This window comes from Haemorhous mexicanus, chromosome 9, assembly GCF_027477595.1.
Source record: "Haemorhous mexicanus isolate bHaeMex1 chromosome 9, bHaeMex1.pri, whole genome shotgun sequence".
NCBI lineage: Eukaryota > Metazoa > Chordata > Aves > Passeriformes > Fringillidae > Haemorhous > Haemorhous mexicanus.
Genome location: NC_082349.1, coordinates 12,130,297 through 12,147,155, shown reverse-complemented (window position 1 = coordinate 12,147,155; position 16,859 = coordinate 12,130,297). Strand labels below are relative to the sequence as shown.

Sequence of the window (16,859 nt, the reverse complement as noted above, 5' to 3'; positions counted from 1 at the left end):
TTTTATGAACCATCATTGTTTGTATCGTTTTGGCTACTCCATGTCTAGTCTACATTCCAGAAATATTTTGGGTTTACTAATGCAATGTTCAGCTTAGGCTTTTGCTGATCTAGTGCAATAAAGTAAAACCTTTTCAGAATTAATTATTGGTTGTTTTGGTTTGGTTTTTCCTTTGCTTAGGTTAAGAAATGGAGTGAAATTCTGCAAAGTGCAAAAATTTCCTGAGGTACTGTTACAATATGCACTTTAAAGACTTTTTCTGCCTTATTAGGAATGTGGTAAGAGTAAATGAGTTGCACAGAGTAAATTGTGTTTATAATGCTGTGTGATGGAAGTCTACCTTTATATTGGCATTTGTTAAGAATGTGAGCAACGTGGTTGTTCACCCTATAAGAAAATGAATCTTGTACATGACAAGTGTAGGAATGGGATTTCCCTATGTTATTACAGGTGGTCTGCAGGCAGTACCAGCATTTCTATTCTGTGTTAGTATATATACTGCTGTTTATACTGTAGGTCACAGAATTAAACACCACAGCCAGAGTGGAAAGCTTTTCTCTAGTAACATTTGTAACTTTGCATTTAAAGTAATCCAGTCTTACACTTCAGTGCATGAGTCGATACCTGCTATAATCAGGAGGAATTGGTGTCCCTCATTACAAGGTTGAGCAGTATGTGCATTGAGAAAAGGTACATTTTTCAGTGCTACATCAATGTTAGTAGCCACAGCTGATTAAAACACAGAGCCCATTAATATGCTTGAAGTCATAGGGAAAACTATTATTTTTGAGATTATGAAAGGAAAAGAGGGTGCACACAGTTTTTAGGTATTTAATATCAAATAGCATGTATAGTTCTTGACTGAATCTGTCAATCCTTGCAGATTCTGTGCATTCATCTCAAAAGATTTAGACATGAACTCATGTTTTCCACAAAAATTGGGACCCATGTGTCCTTTCCCTTGGAAGGCCTTGATCTTCAGCCTTTCCTTGCAAAGGACAGTCCAGCTCAAATCGTGACTTACGATCTGCTGTCTGTCATCTGCCACCATGGAACTGCCAGCAGTGAGTATGAGCTTGATTGTTTTATCTTTGCAGTTGGTACATGAGCACTCTTCTTCAAGGATGATAACTATATACTGAAGGGTAAAGAGATAAACAGTGGTAATTAGAATGTGGGAGATGAATGCTGTGATTTTTACCTTGATCCTGAAGATTTAAGGCTTGCTCTGAAAGAGCTGGCACGTCTTTGAAATTACATGGTGCACCTAAATAAAATTGAAGGTGGAAAAAAATTAACAGGTCTAGAAATATTAAGTAAGAAAACTGTTGAACAACATAAATGTACAAATAATGTTGCCAGCAGATGACCAGTTGATCAGCTGCTCTACATAACTGCTGTTTATGTCAGTGCTTTAATATTTGGAAACTGTTTACCAAGCACTACAGAGATACCAGTAATTTTTTAAAAATATGTTCTTTTGGATGATCGCTGCCATTTAACCCCAGAACAGGTGGTAACTGCTATTTGTGGTAATGATGAGTAGCTGAATAAACATCTTATTGCTGTCTGTTGAGGTAATTTCTGCCTAGATGATTTCAGTATTTATAAGATTTGGAAAATAGGAGAAAAAAACGTTTAAGCCAGAAACTATATAGATTTTTATGGAAGGTACCCCCTCATGCTTCTCAGACTTAAAGTATCCATTGTTTGAATTTTTTTCCCCTTTATTTTTGTTTTACTGGATAGTTTTTCAACTTCCATTGAGTTCTTGCTAAGGTGTGCTTCACGTAATCAGTCTAGCAGATATTTGATTATTTACTTATTAGCAGTTAAATATTAATTCAAAAATAGTAATAATTTAAAATCTATTAAGAATAGTCTTTGAAACACAGTTTGTTATGATTGTGGTATCATGTAGCTGTTCCATATCTGTGCTACTTCCTATTATAAAGCATACAAAGTTTTGAAAAGAGTTTGTTGTGGGAACTGACAAGGGTAAATTGTTCAGACAATCTTACTCTGAATGTCGTGGTTCAGGACTGTATTAAACAACATGCTGCTTAAAGAGTGCAGGAATGTGCTGAAAGTAGTGTTCAACTCGCCACTAGCTAATAGAAATTAAAAAAATAAAGCTGATGTTGACTTTGAGAGAAGTTAATTTCAAAGTCATATCTGCTAAGGATTCTGTTTCTCCCATTTAATACTTGGGGGATTTTTTATGACTTAGGTCTTTTTCATGTGTTACAGAGTAAAATGGGCAGCTCTAGACACTTTGATAACTCTTGCTTCCTGCACCCTAGGTGGACATTATATAGCTTATTGTCGCAACAATTTAAATAACTTGTGGTATGAATTCGATGACCAGAGTGTCACAGAAGTATCAGAATCCACAGTGCAAAATGCAGAAGCTTATGTTCTCTTCTACAGGTAAGAAAGACATCAAAAGTACAATCATACCCCTATGAGTCATGTATGTAAATAACTTTTTAAGCCATTGGGCAGCTTTCAGAAGCAGCTGCCCCGTGAGAATTATAATGGAAGAATTTGACCAATGAGAAAAGCCTATGCTAGAGAAAAACTTGATCCTTCAGTTATGTCCTTAACACTTGCTCTGTAAGAGCTAAAGTATTTATGTTAAAATGAAAATGAAATCTGCATAGTAAGAAAGCTTTAAGCATCAATTAAGAACTAGCCACCTTATTTTCAGTTAGAGGAAGGGAATTCTGCACACAGGGAGGTTTTGCACACAGAAAGTTTTTAACTGTTAGGGTTCTAACTGAAATTGTCCTACATCCCATCCATCTAATAAAGACTTTGGACAATAGAGGTTTTACTGTATTGTAATTTAATCCATTTTATTATGCATTTAATTTAATGCTATTTATAGGCTATTCTCTTCCTGAGAATTTAAATGAAAGGTGAGAAGTCATGTTATTACCATCTTCAGTCTAGGGAACTTTTGCGCTTGAGATAATAAAAGCAACTCAGTGTTCAGATTTTAAATTTCTGGTACTAAGATCAAATTTCCACTAAAAGTTGGCTGGAAAATACATTGTGTCAGGGTTGCATAAAAAACGAGATGTGTTCTGAGAATGTTTGTTTGAATTTTCATTAGGAGCACTCCCGCCTGTCACTGTTCAAATGGAGCCCATGAGTCTCACTTAGTGGGCCTTTTAGAAGGAATTTGGAAGTCATGCATTATTGCCAAGAAAAAAACACTAAATCTTTGATTGTGGGTTAACATATTCAAATAAATAAGAAAAGAATAGCATTAATAAAATATGGCTTTTAAAAAGAATATATCCACAAAAGACTTCTACTGGCTTGGAGAAGAGAAATTCTATTCCATCTAAAACGCGAGAGCAGAGTTACTTCCAGTTTACAGTGAGAAAAGTAGGAGGATACAGGAAAAGTAGGGGAATTTCCTGATCTGCTTACTGTGTAACCCTACTTGTGAAGGTAAGGAAGGAACACCTGGCCAGGAGTGCAGTTTGCAAAGCTTTATCTCAAACACTGCAGAGAGGAACTGAGCAGATGGGCTCAGCCCTTGGGCGCTGTTAACACCTCTGCAGCACAGTTGGCTTCTGTCTGGAAGCCCAACTGTTTGCTTTCTTAGGCTGTGCAAGCTGGGAAGTACAGGCAAGGCCCAGGTAATTTACTTGCAGGCAGAGTTTTCTTTTCACAAAGTAATCTGCACTGTAGACAAGGATCTGTATTTGTTTAATGATTTCTGTTTCTGTAATAGAAAGAGCAGTGAAGAAGCACAGAGAGAGAGACGGAGGATATCAGGGCTACTGAATATGATGGAACCAAGTCTTCTGCAGTTCTATGTTTCCAGGCAGTGGTTAAATAAATTCAAGACTTTTGCAGAGCCAGGACCAATTTCAAATAATGACTTTCTCTGTATGCATGGAGGTGAGACTGTAACTGTGAATCATTCAAGAATAATTTGTCAACTTCTAGCTATAACAGTGGTGAATACTTGTTTTAATTCAAGGAATTTGACTATACTAAGTTCATATTATAACTTCTTTGGTAAATTATAACTTCTAAGTAAATTCTTTCTTATTTTAGTAGCTGACTAAGTAGAAATTATACTATGTGAAGTGTCCTATTTTTTTTTCTCTGCACATTTGATTTTGGTTTTAAACTGTCTTGATTCTTAAAAGGAACAGTTCCTCTTGTCTGCTTGCTTCTTGAACATGTATATACACATTTTAAAAAATCCTGTCACTATATCATCATCCTTAATACTTTCATCTGCAAATTGAAATTATTTTCTCAGCTTAGGGCTATAAGCAGTGAGAAGGTTTGAAAGCTGCTTTGGAAGAAATTGATCTGATGCAGAGTATCCAGTGCATAGCAGTGTGAAAATCAAGTAGTAATTCTGTGTATTTTGTATAGGAGCATAAAAATTTTACCTTGTGCTATATGTTAAAAAAAAAAAAATAAGACCATTGCAGTAAGCAAAACACATTTGGGGAAATACCCATATTAGAATGCTAACAATCCAAGAAATCATTACTATGTAGTACCTATTTTCTAATAAAAATACAATTGCAATAGATTGGAAGATGGAGGTGCTGCCACTATTGCTGAACCAAAATTTTTACACAGCATGATTGTGTCCCTGTAGCCATCTGCAGGGTACCTGTGAGCCCTTTGGCTTTCCCTCTGCAGGGCTGCAGCAGATGACTCTTGATGTACAAGTGCCCAAGTACTTGATTTTCTCTGTTGCCAAGAATTCCTGCATAGTCCACTGTTGTTTACCATGTGCTTCACCTCAGCACTTCTAATTCTGCAAGCCCCTCTATTTCTGCCTTCCTCAAAATTTCTCTGCTCTCAAGTATTCATGCTGTTTGAAGTAATTCCAAAAGGTCTGCAGCAAAAAGTGAATTTTGAGTAGATAGTTTGTGTTTGCATGCATCATCAAGATATTTAATCATCCTGCCATTTTAACTGTATACCTTAAGAAGCTTTTTGAACTCATTATGTAAAATGGATTCTAGCCCTTTAATTTCAACCATTCATATAGTTAGTTAGCTTCTGCTTTTTATAAGCTTTTCAGCCTCATAAAAGACTAAAATCAGTGGTGTCTAAATACATTTATAGATTATGCCTAGGTAAAATTTATTTCAGGTCATTTCTTTGAATTCATTGAAAGGTTCTATTTTTTATTTATTTATGGACTTCTAACATGGTTTCCTCCCCTCACTAAAATCCACAAGTGTTTTTTCATTGTTTGGGGGGGATTGTTTGTTCCTTCTGCAGGTGTTCCTCCACACAAAGCTAACTTCATAGAGGACCTCGTTGTAATGCTACCTCAGAATATATGGGACAATCTGTATAGCAGGTAAGTTTGGAACTGTAATTGGAAAAAAATCCAGTGATACAGTTTGAGAGCCAAGCAGCAGCATCAGACTTCAGAATTAGTGGCTCAGGAAAAAGACAGCCCTCTGGGCACCCAGCTGAGTGAAGGGGCTGCAAACAGCCAATTTATATCATTTCCTTATGCAAAGTAAAAGACTGCATAGAGTAGTGTGTTATTGGGGTAGTACTTCAATATTAAAGCAATAAACATGTGTATATGAAATAACACAAAGTAGGTCAGCAAAAGTACGCTTTGCAGAGGTTTTTTGAAAGAGCTCTCTGTATCAGCTTCCTGTTCTCTTGTTGGCTGCAGACAGCTTTTCTTTTATGTTGGCTTTGAATCCATAGCCTCAGCTGCCAGTACTGCTTCAAAATAACTTATATCTGAGTGTTCTGTGTTACTGCCCCACACTTTAATGTCAGTCAGGTTTGAATGCTTGCTTACAAAGCAGGAATTCTTACAAGCTATGCCTTATTCTAAAGTAACAAAAAGCTGCAGAGGAGCTTTGCTGATGGCTTTCAACACTCTGTATTCCACTTGCATTAAATAATTTTTTAGCTGTTAATTTCCTGCCACCTGAACAATACATCTAAGGGTTTGGGGAGTTTTTTATTGATGTTTTAAAATTTTGGTGCACACAAGTAAAAAATAAAAACAATGGTATTTGCAGGTTATTTCCCTTTTCTATATGTACTGGATTTTTCTTCCATTATCTGTTCTGTGTATGCAAAAATAGCATTCTCAGGAGCAGTGCCCCTGCAGACTTCCATGGATGTAATTTCACACAAGAAAAACCTGAGGGAAGGGTCAAGAATAACGTATTAAGAACAAGACTATAAAAATAGAGGCTGGGGTCAGGGAGGTAGCAAAGCTAACAAAGAGTCTGCAGTGGGATGGAGGAACATGTTTAAGACAGAACTGGCTGGAATTTCCATAGGTTGTTTCTTAAAGGCCTTGGGTAAAATCACACCTGGTGTATATAGAACAATACTTGCTCACTGACGTGTTCTAACCATAGCAGCTCCTTCTGAAGTCTGTGATGCAGCTGAGTTTGAGATGGTTTGTACTGGCATGAGGCAGTCAGAACTTGCAAGATGGTCTTAGGATGGGGAACAGAATATTACTAAGAAAATAAACTATGGCTTTTTGGCATCACTGTGACTGACATGTGACAGCCTTCTGTTCAGACTGACATTTGCCACGTCTGCAGGTGCATGATCTTTTTACATGATGTTTCCCACAAGGCTGATTGTTTGGGGTTTTTTACTTTTACTGCAGATACGGAGGAGGACCAGCTGTTAACCATCTGTATGTTTGTCACACCTGCCAAATAGAGTCTGAAAGAATTGAAAAAAGAAGGAAAAATGAATTGGAAATGTTTATACGGGTAAAAAAGTAAACACTTATCCATTCTGCTGCTGACCAACACCTGACATTCATGACTAGACCCAAGGGATTCCTAGAATTGCTTAAGGGATTCCTGTAACAAATGGACTTCATTAAATATCTCTATACCTATATACCACCCCATCTCTCCTAATGGCAGCAGTAATGTTCTTGTGAAATCCCAGATAACTGCTTACGTGAAAATGTACTTAGAGAAAATTTTTTGTGTTTTTCTTAAATTGCTTTTTTATAGTATGGAAACAGCCATGTGAGCAGTTGTTCTTTATACACTGCCAGTGGTCTGTTCTGTGCAGTCTGATAAGGTTTAAGTGCAATAATGCTGTGCCAAGAAAAATTTAATGATAATCATTAGTCCTAATTTAAAAAAAAGGAATTAGAAACACAAACAAACGTAAGTAATTCAGTGTGAAGTAAATATGTTAATATTGTAATGGATCTGTAAAATTAATATCAAGGAGCTACTGTATTTTCCCTGGTTAGAGGATTATTTGCTTGAGTCTGAATGGTAAAATAAGTAGTGGTAATGATTTTGATGTTCTTAAACCAAAAATGTGTTTTGAAGTTTTCAGTGAAAATAAGTGCAGAGATACTGGAGTTCCATTTCTGCTATCTCAACTCATGAAAGGAAGAAAAATAGAACTGACTCTGTTTTTTCAGTTCTGTTTATCCTTTAATCACGCTTCAGAGATTGTCATCTTTTCCATGTTTTTCTAAAATTTTTAGGAATTTTCATAACTCTGGATTACCATGGGATAGAAATTATTATTAATAACATTGAGTCAACCCTATTTGCTTTAGCAGTCAGTGTCTTCTCAGTAAAAGCAGTGATTATATATGCACTGTTGTGTAAGTGTTGTTTCTGGTTAGTACACAGAAAATTCTATTGTTCTCTATAAAGATGGCTTTAGGGAATGATTGCAACACTTAGTGTATATGAAACCTTAAGAAGTTGTGTTGATGCTTTAGGTTTATGACTTCAAAGGGGAAGTGTAGCTGTGTTATTACAGAGCTAAAAAGATAATGGTTTAAAGGTTTAAGTGACTTTTGCTTGTTTCTTCATAACATTGCAAAAGATCTGTAAGTCATGACAAGTCCCAGTGTATTAGTTCACTGTGCCTTGCTTGGAATTGTAGTGCCATCTGCTCAAAATACTTGAGGAAAAACAAACACAGATGAAGAAACAGTTCATCACACAAAGAACTTTTCATAAAATTATGGAAAAAAAATTTCAAAACACTATTTTGTTTTACAAAAATAAGATCTGTGCTTTTTTTGCTACTTGAAAGTTCAGCCTTCACATTAATTATCTATTAGTAGTTGAAGACTAAGCTCTTTTGTTTAAGAAGAACTTATTACTGTTTTCAGGAAATAAAAGTAATTTCTCAACTAAATAGTAAATCAGCTTTTAATATGAAGGCTACCACTGCATCAGAATCTCATTTTGGGTGTTCACCAGGTGTTTACTGTTTTTATGGTCAGTGATTCTTTAAAATGTTCTGTTACAGTATAATATTATGGTGTTAGTACAGTGGTTCAAAGAATTCAGTAGTTTAAAGAAATGAAAGGGCAAAAAAAACAGATTTTTTTTTTCCTTGTAGCTTAATAGAGCATTCCAAGAAGAAGAATCTCCATCAACCTTTTACTGCATCAGCATGCACTGGTTCAGAGAATGGGAAGGCTTTGTAAAGGGTAAAGACAGTGGTAAGTTGTGCTCCATTTCAAACTATAGGTAATCTTCTGTTGTATTGTTGTTTGTTTCTGCTTTGGTTGAAAACTGTAGGAAGGGCAGATAGCCAAGGCAACGAAAGCTCTTAAACATCTAAGACTCAGGTTTTATAGGTTACAAATACATCCAGGTTACAGAACATAGTAAAATAATTTACAGCAATGGGATAATGGGATAGTGTTGGAAAGAATGTTGCTTGTTTGCAAGATGTTTGCTGTTAGTGGCAGCTGGAAAATTGGATCTAAGTACAAGGGGGAATGGATTTTGTTGTGCAAACTGATAGATGATGCTGCAGCTTCTGGAGGAAGTGTGACCTTGTCAAATGTAAACTCAGATAGCTCAGTAGCAACTGTACTGATGTCAGTTTAACTGTTTTAAAATGGAAACTGATAAAATGTTCTACAGTCTTGTCAGAGTCTGCTCTGGGACAGCTTTGGTAAGGGTAAGAGTTAGGATTAATTTGTGCTTTATGTTGCTTGAAGACTTAACTGTAATCAGGAATGCTTTGGAAAACTTGCTCTTAATTAAAATGTGATTAGCTTTTAACAACTTAGAATGTACTGTTAAGCAGTAGAAGAACAAGCAGTAAACAAATTATCTGTTTTTCCTTTCCTTTGAAAATAGAACCTCCAACCTGCTGTTTGTTTTCCACTCTCCCAATTTTAATAATTTTTCTCTTGCACTAGATCCTCCTGGCCCCATTGATAATGCTAAGATTGCAGTAACAAAATGTGGCAGCACTGTGCTAAAACAAGGTAGGTGTCTGATATTGCTGCAGCTTTTTGCATTTGCTGGAAGCTTGGAAAATTTATGATTTTTAAAAACTTATTTGTTATTACAATAAAATGAATGGCAGTTTCTAATTAATCTGTGTTGTGCCCATTTTTGGGTAATTATTTTATTCTTAAAATGAAGAATTACTATATGCAATAGACTAATCCAAGTGCAGTTGAGAGTGTAGGAGGTGTTTCAAGAGTACTTTAAAAATGGAGAAAGTGTGCTTTGGCTTTGTATCATTTGGTTTGATGGGGGTTTTCTTAACAAAATTGGAAGACTGTTCTATATCTGTATGAAGTTATTTGAATCTTGTAACCTAATTTGGATAGAAAAACATCTCACAGAGAGAGAAAAACACTGTACATAAAATCTGTTGCTCATTTTTCTGCAAGTCATTTGATATTGTACATTGCAGATTAGAGGAGTTTTTGCAAAGATACAGATTTCCTAATTATTCTTCAGTTAAATGCTAGATACCATTTATTTGGAATTCATAGATACAGAGGAAAACATTCTTATATGACCTGCTTTAGAAAGTCTTTAGACTTGCTAGGAAGCTTTAAATTCATTGCAGCTCAGCCTAAAAGAAGAATCTGCATCAATAAGATTAACGTTTATTTAACTGGATTTTTTTCCCAGTTTTGCTTAATGCCTCAGCATACACTACATATACCAAGAAATCTCACCAATTATAGAATGCCAATAGTGTATTTTAAAAACAATGAGTTTTGGCACTCATGAGTTTTTTAGTGCATTTTAATGATTTAGTTAATTGAATGAATTTGAAATTTAATCAAAATTGAAGCAAATTAGCCAATTGTTGGTTTACTTTCAGCTACATTGGTACAAATTAGAGCTTGGGTAGAAATAAAGATGTATAGGATGTAGAAAATCTTTCTCATAACTTGTAAGAGGTGGGAATGCCTCTAAATAGGGTCCAGTACTACACATTTCTGTGATCCAGTGTCTGAGTTCACTGTGCCTGTTCAGTTTAACCTGACTGGCTGCAATCTGCATGAGTGAGTGAAGATTCACTCCTGTGCCTGCAGAGATGGAGTCGTTGCTTGAGAGCCTAAAGCTAAGAGAGTAGAAGTGAGGCATAACATCACTAGTAGTGGCATGGGATCTGCATGATGACTTCAGAGAAAGCTTTGCATAGTTGAGTTAGTGTAGCTAAACAAACATACAGCTCTTTGTACCCCTCCCCTTTAGAAACTCTGAACAGATAAAGTTCAACAGTGGGCACCACTGCTGCAGGTGACAAGGACAGAGAAGTACAGGAGGTAGAAGGAGAAGTTTATAGTGCTGACTTCCTTTTTTTTAAAGCATGAGGGTGCTGAAACAAGGCTTAACAAGACAAATTGATAATGTCTAGTAAGACTGTCAGGGGAAACTAGCTGTCAAGCAGGGTTTTGATTTGCTAAAAGAAGAGGAGGCTTATTCTGGTAGAACAGAAATGTGACCTCTCTGTGAGTTAATGTGACGAAATCACTCAGTAGCAGACAGATCCTTGTATTGAAACCTAGAGGGGAGATGTGCTGATGCATCTTGTCTTTGCCACTGTAAAAAGTTGTGGACAATCAGAAATGCTTGTTGGATGTTGGCTTGAGACGGGAGAGAGACCTCTAGCCAGAGCAATGGTATCATAAGCAGAGACTTTAATCAATGAACGAAACCAGGCTGACCCATCAGTGCTACAGGAGCATTGCTGAAGCTGTTATGATCCTAATAATAATCCTTCGTCTCTGGGAAATTTCACTGTGCTTCTCATACTTTTATTCTTTACTATCAATATTAGTTTCTCTGATGAAGCAAGACTCTTGAGTCCTTGAACTTTACTGTGTAATTGATGTGACTGCATGTCCTTATAATAATATGAATCATTGTTTCCTGAGTCCCAAGATTTACTGGCTGTGAGCTTGATTGGTAGATATTAGATAAGATGTTTATCGTAGAATTTTCATGTGTTTTCTGCAATTACTGCATAATTTAGAGTGGATAGTTGTAAGAATCAAGAAGTACGAAACTAACACAAAACAGGTAATTGGGTTTGGCAGCTGGTGCAAGATAAAGCAAAAATAAATGTTATGGTGTTAAATTTGGATCTGGATGCTTACAGTTTTAAATTTTAATCTGGATTTTTTTTTCCTTTTTGTATCTGTTCTGGACTTAATTCATTAAATAATTATTCTAAATAGTAATTAAATGTTTAAAATTTTTCAGGTGCAGATTCTGGACAAATATCAGAAGAAACATGGAATTTCCTTCAGTCAATATATGGTGGAGGTCCAGAGATTATACTCAGACCACCTGTTCCTCCAGTAGAACCTGATATATTGCAAACAGAAGATAAGATTGAATTAGAAACTCATGGTCTGTAGCTATTGAGGAAAAGATGAACTTGTAAGGAATCCAGCTTCCTTACAAAATGCCCAAAACACATTCCTAAAAGTTTTATTCTCTTATCTCTGTTGGAGGCACAGCTCACTGGGCATTACATTTACTACCGAATAGTAAGTTGAAATATGCATTGCAATTTGTTTAAATAGCGACTGTTTGTTTATCTGTTTTGGAAGGCATGTGGTTTGTACATTTTGGAATGTTTGGTCCATGGGAAAAATGTAATTTCTGAATTTTTTGCTAAAGCTCAAAATCCTATTATATCCTTAGACTTGAAAAACAGGGAAAAATTTTAGAGATGTTCAGTAACCCTTCTGATTCCTGATTGGGCTTCTGATATCTACAAACTTTTGCCTGTCTTAATTGTACAGTCTTGACAAGCCTAGGTATGTGAGGAGTATATTTTAAATGGACTGTAATCAAACATAAAGAAAAAGGATTTTCATTTCCTAAATGCTCAGGAAAAATTGTCTTTTACTTTGCACTGTAAGTATATGAAGTGGGTAGTATATAACATCCAAATACTTATTGTATTTGAGTGGCTCAAACATTAGGGTAGACTGAATAATGGTTTAGTCAGCAAATGTCATAACTTATTACTACTAAATTTTACATCTTATTATAGTCTTCTGTAACTCTAACCTGGCTAGTGTCTTTAATAGTAGATGTGGCAAAAAGATTTAGTCTTCTCTAGGGTAACATTTGAGAGCATGAAGTGTGAAATGTAAAATTATTATGGATATGAGTGATATAAATTTCAGAAAATTAAATTGTCTGGTCTCTTGAATTACATTCGTAAGCATTTATATTTGAAGGATTTTATTGTATTGTTAAGAATTTTCATTGGCATGATGACCTTTAATGTCAGAAGCTGGATAAAATGTATATATTGCAAAACTTTATTGAATGATTCATATTGGAATGCAGAATGACACTTGCTCATGTTTTTGCCTGATATTGTTACCAAATAAGCAGCATTATTCAAGACTGGATCAATAAAAAAACCAAAATTAACTGTGGAATAGGCGGGGGGAGCTTTCCTAGATGTTTTTCATTTATTATATAAATACAGAAACTTTTGAAGTAATGCTGTGGTACTGCTCTCACACCCATACAATTATATTTTTTGACCATTTTAAGTTTAGACAATGATGTTGACAGTTCTAGTTCCAAAGTAAGAAAATGCTGACATAACATTCCTCTGAATAATTTTATATGTAGTTTAAAAACATATTGGTTTGTAGGACTTCATGCTATTCTAGTTAAAAAGCCATCTATAACAGCCCTAGAGAAAATATCCTCTAACAGTAAGTATTTGTAAATGTGATTTGATGTTAGTAGATAAAGCAACTTGAAGCTAATACCACATTACCCCTGTAATGTATCAAGTGCTTACTACTGACTTGTATTACTGATTAAGGTAAAGTTAACTTGCTTATGGACAATCATTAGTAACTTGCTGGTGTTGGCCTGTGAGCTACTCTCTGACTGTTTGATTTCAAGTCTATTTAAAGTCTTTTTTTCCTTTTTTTTTTTTTTTGGCTTAAGTTTTCTAGTTGTCTTTAAGATTCTTTAACATACTAAAGATAAAGAACAATGAATAGAAGAATTTTTTTCTTCATGACATTCTAAACTGGAAACTGAGGAACTGTTTCCTTGGTTAAAGCACAGTACAGTGATCAAGTTTACAAATTTCTTCAGTATTTTCATTAATAGTCTGGATGGTGAACAGACTGGCCTTGTAAAATTTGTAAGGGAAAAATGAATTGAGTGTTAGGGGCATCAGCTTGTCAGGGAATTAAGCAGTTCTGTGCTGAGTATTCTGAGTATTACAGCAGATCAGACTAAGACCTAAGACCCAGTGATACCAAAACAAAACCTGTTCTGGGTAATAGTAACAAAAGCATCAGATGTGAGGCACAGGAGGTAATTATTCTGCTCTACTTGGTGCTGTGCTTGTTGTGAGATCTCATCTGTACTGTTCCCAGTTTTGAATGCTATATGATGATAAATACAAGTTGAGATTATTTAAGGGAAAAGCAACAAGACTCAGTGTTGAAAAAGTAGTTTTGAAAACCCTTAAAAGAATGCTGAAAATGCACAACTTCCAGTGTGTAAATAATTGCTGGATAATACTGAACAATTTTTTTCTGAGATAAGCAAAGATATTTGCCTCAGCTTTAGCAGTGGGGACGTGTGCTGGGTTTAGGAAGCTGATTTCAGAAATCTAGAAGTCTTCTAGTCTGTCTTTGCTTCTGGGTGTCTGACCATAGTCAAACATAATCTGTGATGCATACAGATCAGTAAGGAGACACTTTACAGCAGCAGAGTTTGTGAAATGCCTTTGTCACTGTGGAAAAAGGCATTTTCACACTGGAACTCTGTCATACTTAGAATAAACCAGACCCCTGCATTTGCAGAGATAAATAAATGTGTTTTAGGGATGACTGTCTTGCTTCAGCCCTTTGAGAGCTCTACAAGGAGTATTATGTCACAGAAATGGAAGTAGTCTTTTAAAGGAAGGCAGTGTGGGAGAACTCCAGATGGATGGCTTGTATATGCTGGAGGGAAGGCAGTAATTCAGAGAGTAGGTAAAGGAGAGGCCTTTACTGGGAAAAGCTGTCATGATTCGTAGCAAAGAAAGAATGCATCTCTGGAAGGACCTGTGGAAATTTATTTTTTTCCATAAACCTTTCACCAGACTATTTGGATTTTGTTCATTTGTTTCTAGTTGAGGGAACACAGCAATGTGTTTGTGTGCCAGAGAAACTGTCAGTTCAAGAAGGGAAAAATCCAGTGGACTCCTTGTTGTAGGCCTGGAAATCTAGATACGAGCTGTTCAAAGCCTGCAGTTCAGTCTGGTAACTTGAATCCTCTCTTCTGGGGAGAACTCTGTGGTGGGTGTCAGGGTCTTAGCAGCTCAAAGCTAGGTTTCTCTAAATTTCTGAAGGTTTTTTGCAAGCAATATAACTAATTGTTCATCTGAGCACTAACATAGAGGAGACTGCTTCAGATACTGTGTAATGTAGCTGAACAGTATAATTGGAGGGAAAAAGAATAGCAGAAGAGCTACTGAATTACTCAGTAGCAAAATAAGGCAGTTTTGTAATGTGTTTCAAAGGTGAGAGCTAAATAATCTGGCTGCTGAATGATTTATATACTTATGTCTATTATTATATTATACTTACACATACATATTTATATACATGCATGTATTTTATATATGAATATAAAAATGAACATTATCTACGTCTCCAGTATCTTAATTGAACTATGGCTAGAGTCACTACAATAATTATTTTGGGGTTTTTGCTTCAGAAGTGACCTCAAGTAGCTACATTTGATAAAGTTTGTTTGGTTGACGCTCAGTTTACTGTTGTAGTGGGTGTCAGCTTTCCCATCAGTAATGGCTTGTTTCAAGATAAGATGAAAAAGCATAGTGTTAGAAATGTGTTTGGCTATATTATAATGTGGATGAAGAGGTTTTCATTTGTGAAGCAAAAGTTCAGTATGCCCACAGTTCAATAGTCCTGAATTTTTCTTATGAAATCTAATGTCATTTGATATGGTATGCTAATGTATTATTTAAGAATTCTCAGATGCAAAACTTACATAGTGACTTGGTTTTTCCAGTACATATATCCTACTTCTCCTAAAAGCAGAAAGCATTTATTTGTAATGATACTGCTGACATTTGACTTTTTTTTTTTTTTTTTTTTAGTATCCCATTACTCATAATATAAGTTCATTTGGAAAAGCAAGCCTGGGATTTTTAAATTTTACTGAAAATCTTAGATATTATGTGCTTAAAAGGGACCAAGTACTTTCTTCATATTTGCCCTATAACTATTTTATACTGAACTAAGAAAATTCTATTTCATTTATTCCTTTTGAATTCCCTATATACATCTGGCTTAGTGCAGCCTAAGCAGTTTTCTCACTGAAAACCTTTCAGTCTTCATTTTGCCCAGGAAATGAGTAAAACAACTAGGCTTTCTCATTCTTCCTAACAGATGGCTTTTCTGGCTTCCCTCTATACTTAAGCCATCCAGAGCTGACAGTTAATAGCAGGAAGCAAAATAAGACTTCTGGGTTTCTGAAGTGTCACAGAGAAAGACAAATCACTTTTAGTGTTAATTACAAACAAACTTGGTTTATATTAGCCTTCAGAATCTTAGGAGATTAGAAAATAGCCTTGTTCAGTAAAATTTTGGAAGTGCTGTTCTCACAAACAATGAAAAGTGTAACTTGATTTCTTGAATATGTTCTATTTTATTTATATTACATATATATATCTGTTTAAAACATATGACTTCTCTTAGGTTAAGCTTCAGGCTAGCTTTAAGCCATTCAACAAGGTGACAAGTCTGCTTCTCCATAGGAAGCGCTGAACACTGCCACAGCAAGGTAAAATATGCTTATGCATCTCATGTTATATGTTTGCTTACAATAGCAGAGTTGTGGATTTTGCAGAAAGTTGGAATTATTTATTCTGTCTCAAAACTTTTCTCTCTTCTGTGTGTCTGCTCAGACATGCAGCTAGAAGAAGAAGGTCCATTTGTGAGAAACACATCACTGAAGTGTCCAGTAGGTTTTCTACACCTGGACTGATAGTGGTATAACATGCAAAGTCACTCGATGGCAAGATTCCACATAGGTTGCACATGGGTGTATGTGTGGGCTTAAAAAAAAGCAGAAAGAACTTGATCACTGAAATAGGATGTTTCTAAGATGAATAAGCAAGTTAAATTCATTCTCTGTTCTGACTGGTTCAAGATTGAGTTGATTAACTAAAACTTCAAGTTCTGATTGTTGAATAGACATGTAAAAATACAGCTGATGCTTGACTGGCTGATTTATATACAAGTATAAAATGAACCACCAGTAAAAAAGTAAAACTGGCATAATAGGAATTCACTGGTTTGTTATGCAGTTTTGAGGTGCCTTTATGCAATGCTAGTGACTCTTAAAACACTTCTTCCTAGTCATTGGGAGCATGGGAGGTACAAAAGTAAAGCAGTCATCATCGACAAAATATTTTCATTACACAAATCAAGTTGAGATTTAATTTCCAGATATGTTCCTCCTTCCTCACTTGGAGATCACAAACAATTTATTATACATAAAAAAATTCAGTAAGATCTGGTTTTGGAATAACTTAGCACATGAGAAAGT

General features: G+C 35.5%; 1 protein-coding gene across 3 annotated transcripts in view; it reads left to right on the top strand.

Annotated features, from left to right (window-relative positions):
* The window catches only part of USP33 (ubiquitin specific peptidase 33), a 37,894-nt gene extending 25,188 nt beyond the window's left edge, over positions 1-12,706 (top strand). For all 3 annotated transcript variants that reach the window (XM_059854061.1, XM_059854060.1, XM_059854059.1), the window contains exons 16-24: positions 181-226; positions 884-1,064; positions 2,304-2,430; positions 3,749-3,918; positions 5,275-5,356; positions 6,653-6,761; positions 8,380-8,482; positions 9,194-9,262; positions 11,508-12,706. In XM_059854061.1, coding sequence (XP_059710044.1) covers positions 181-226; positions 884-1,064; positions 2,304-2,430; positions 3,749-3,918; positions 5,275-5,356; positions 6,653-6,761; positions 8,380-8,482; positions 9,194-9,262; positions 11,508-11,665 — 1,045 coding nt within the window. In that variant the 3' untranslated portion in view covers positions 11,666-12,706. The remainder of the gene's footprint in view (positions 1-180; positions 227-883; positions 1,065-2,303; positions 2,431-3,748; positions 3,919-5,274; positions 5,357-6,652; positions 6,762-8,379; positions 8,483-9,193; positions 9,263-11,507) is intronic.
* Positions 12,707-16,859: the final 4,153 nt, after the last annotated feature.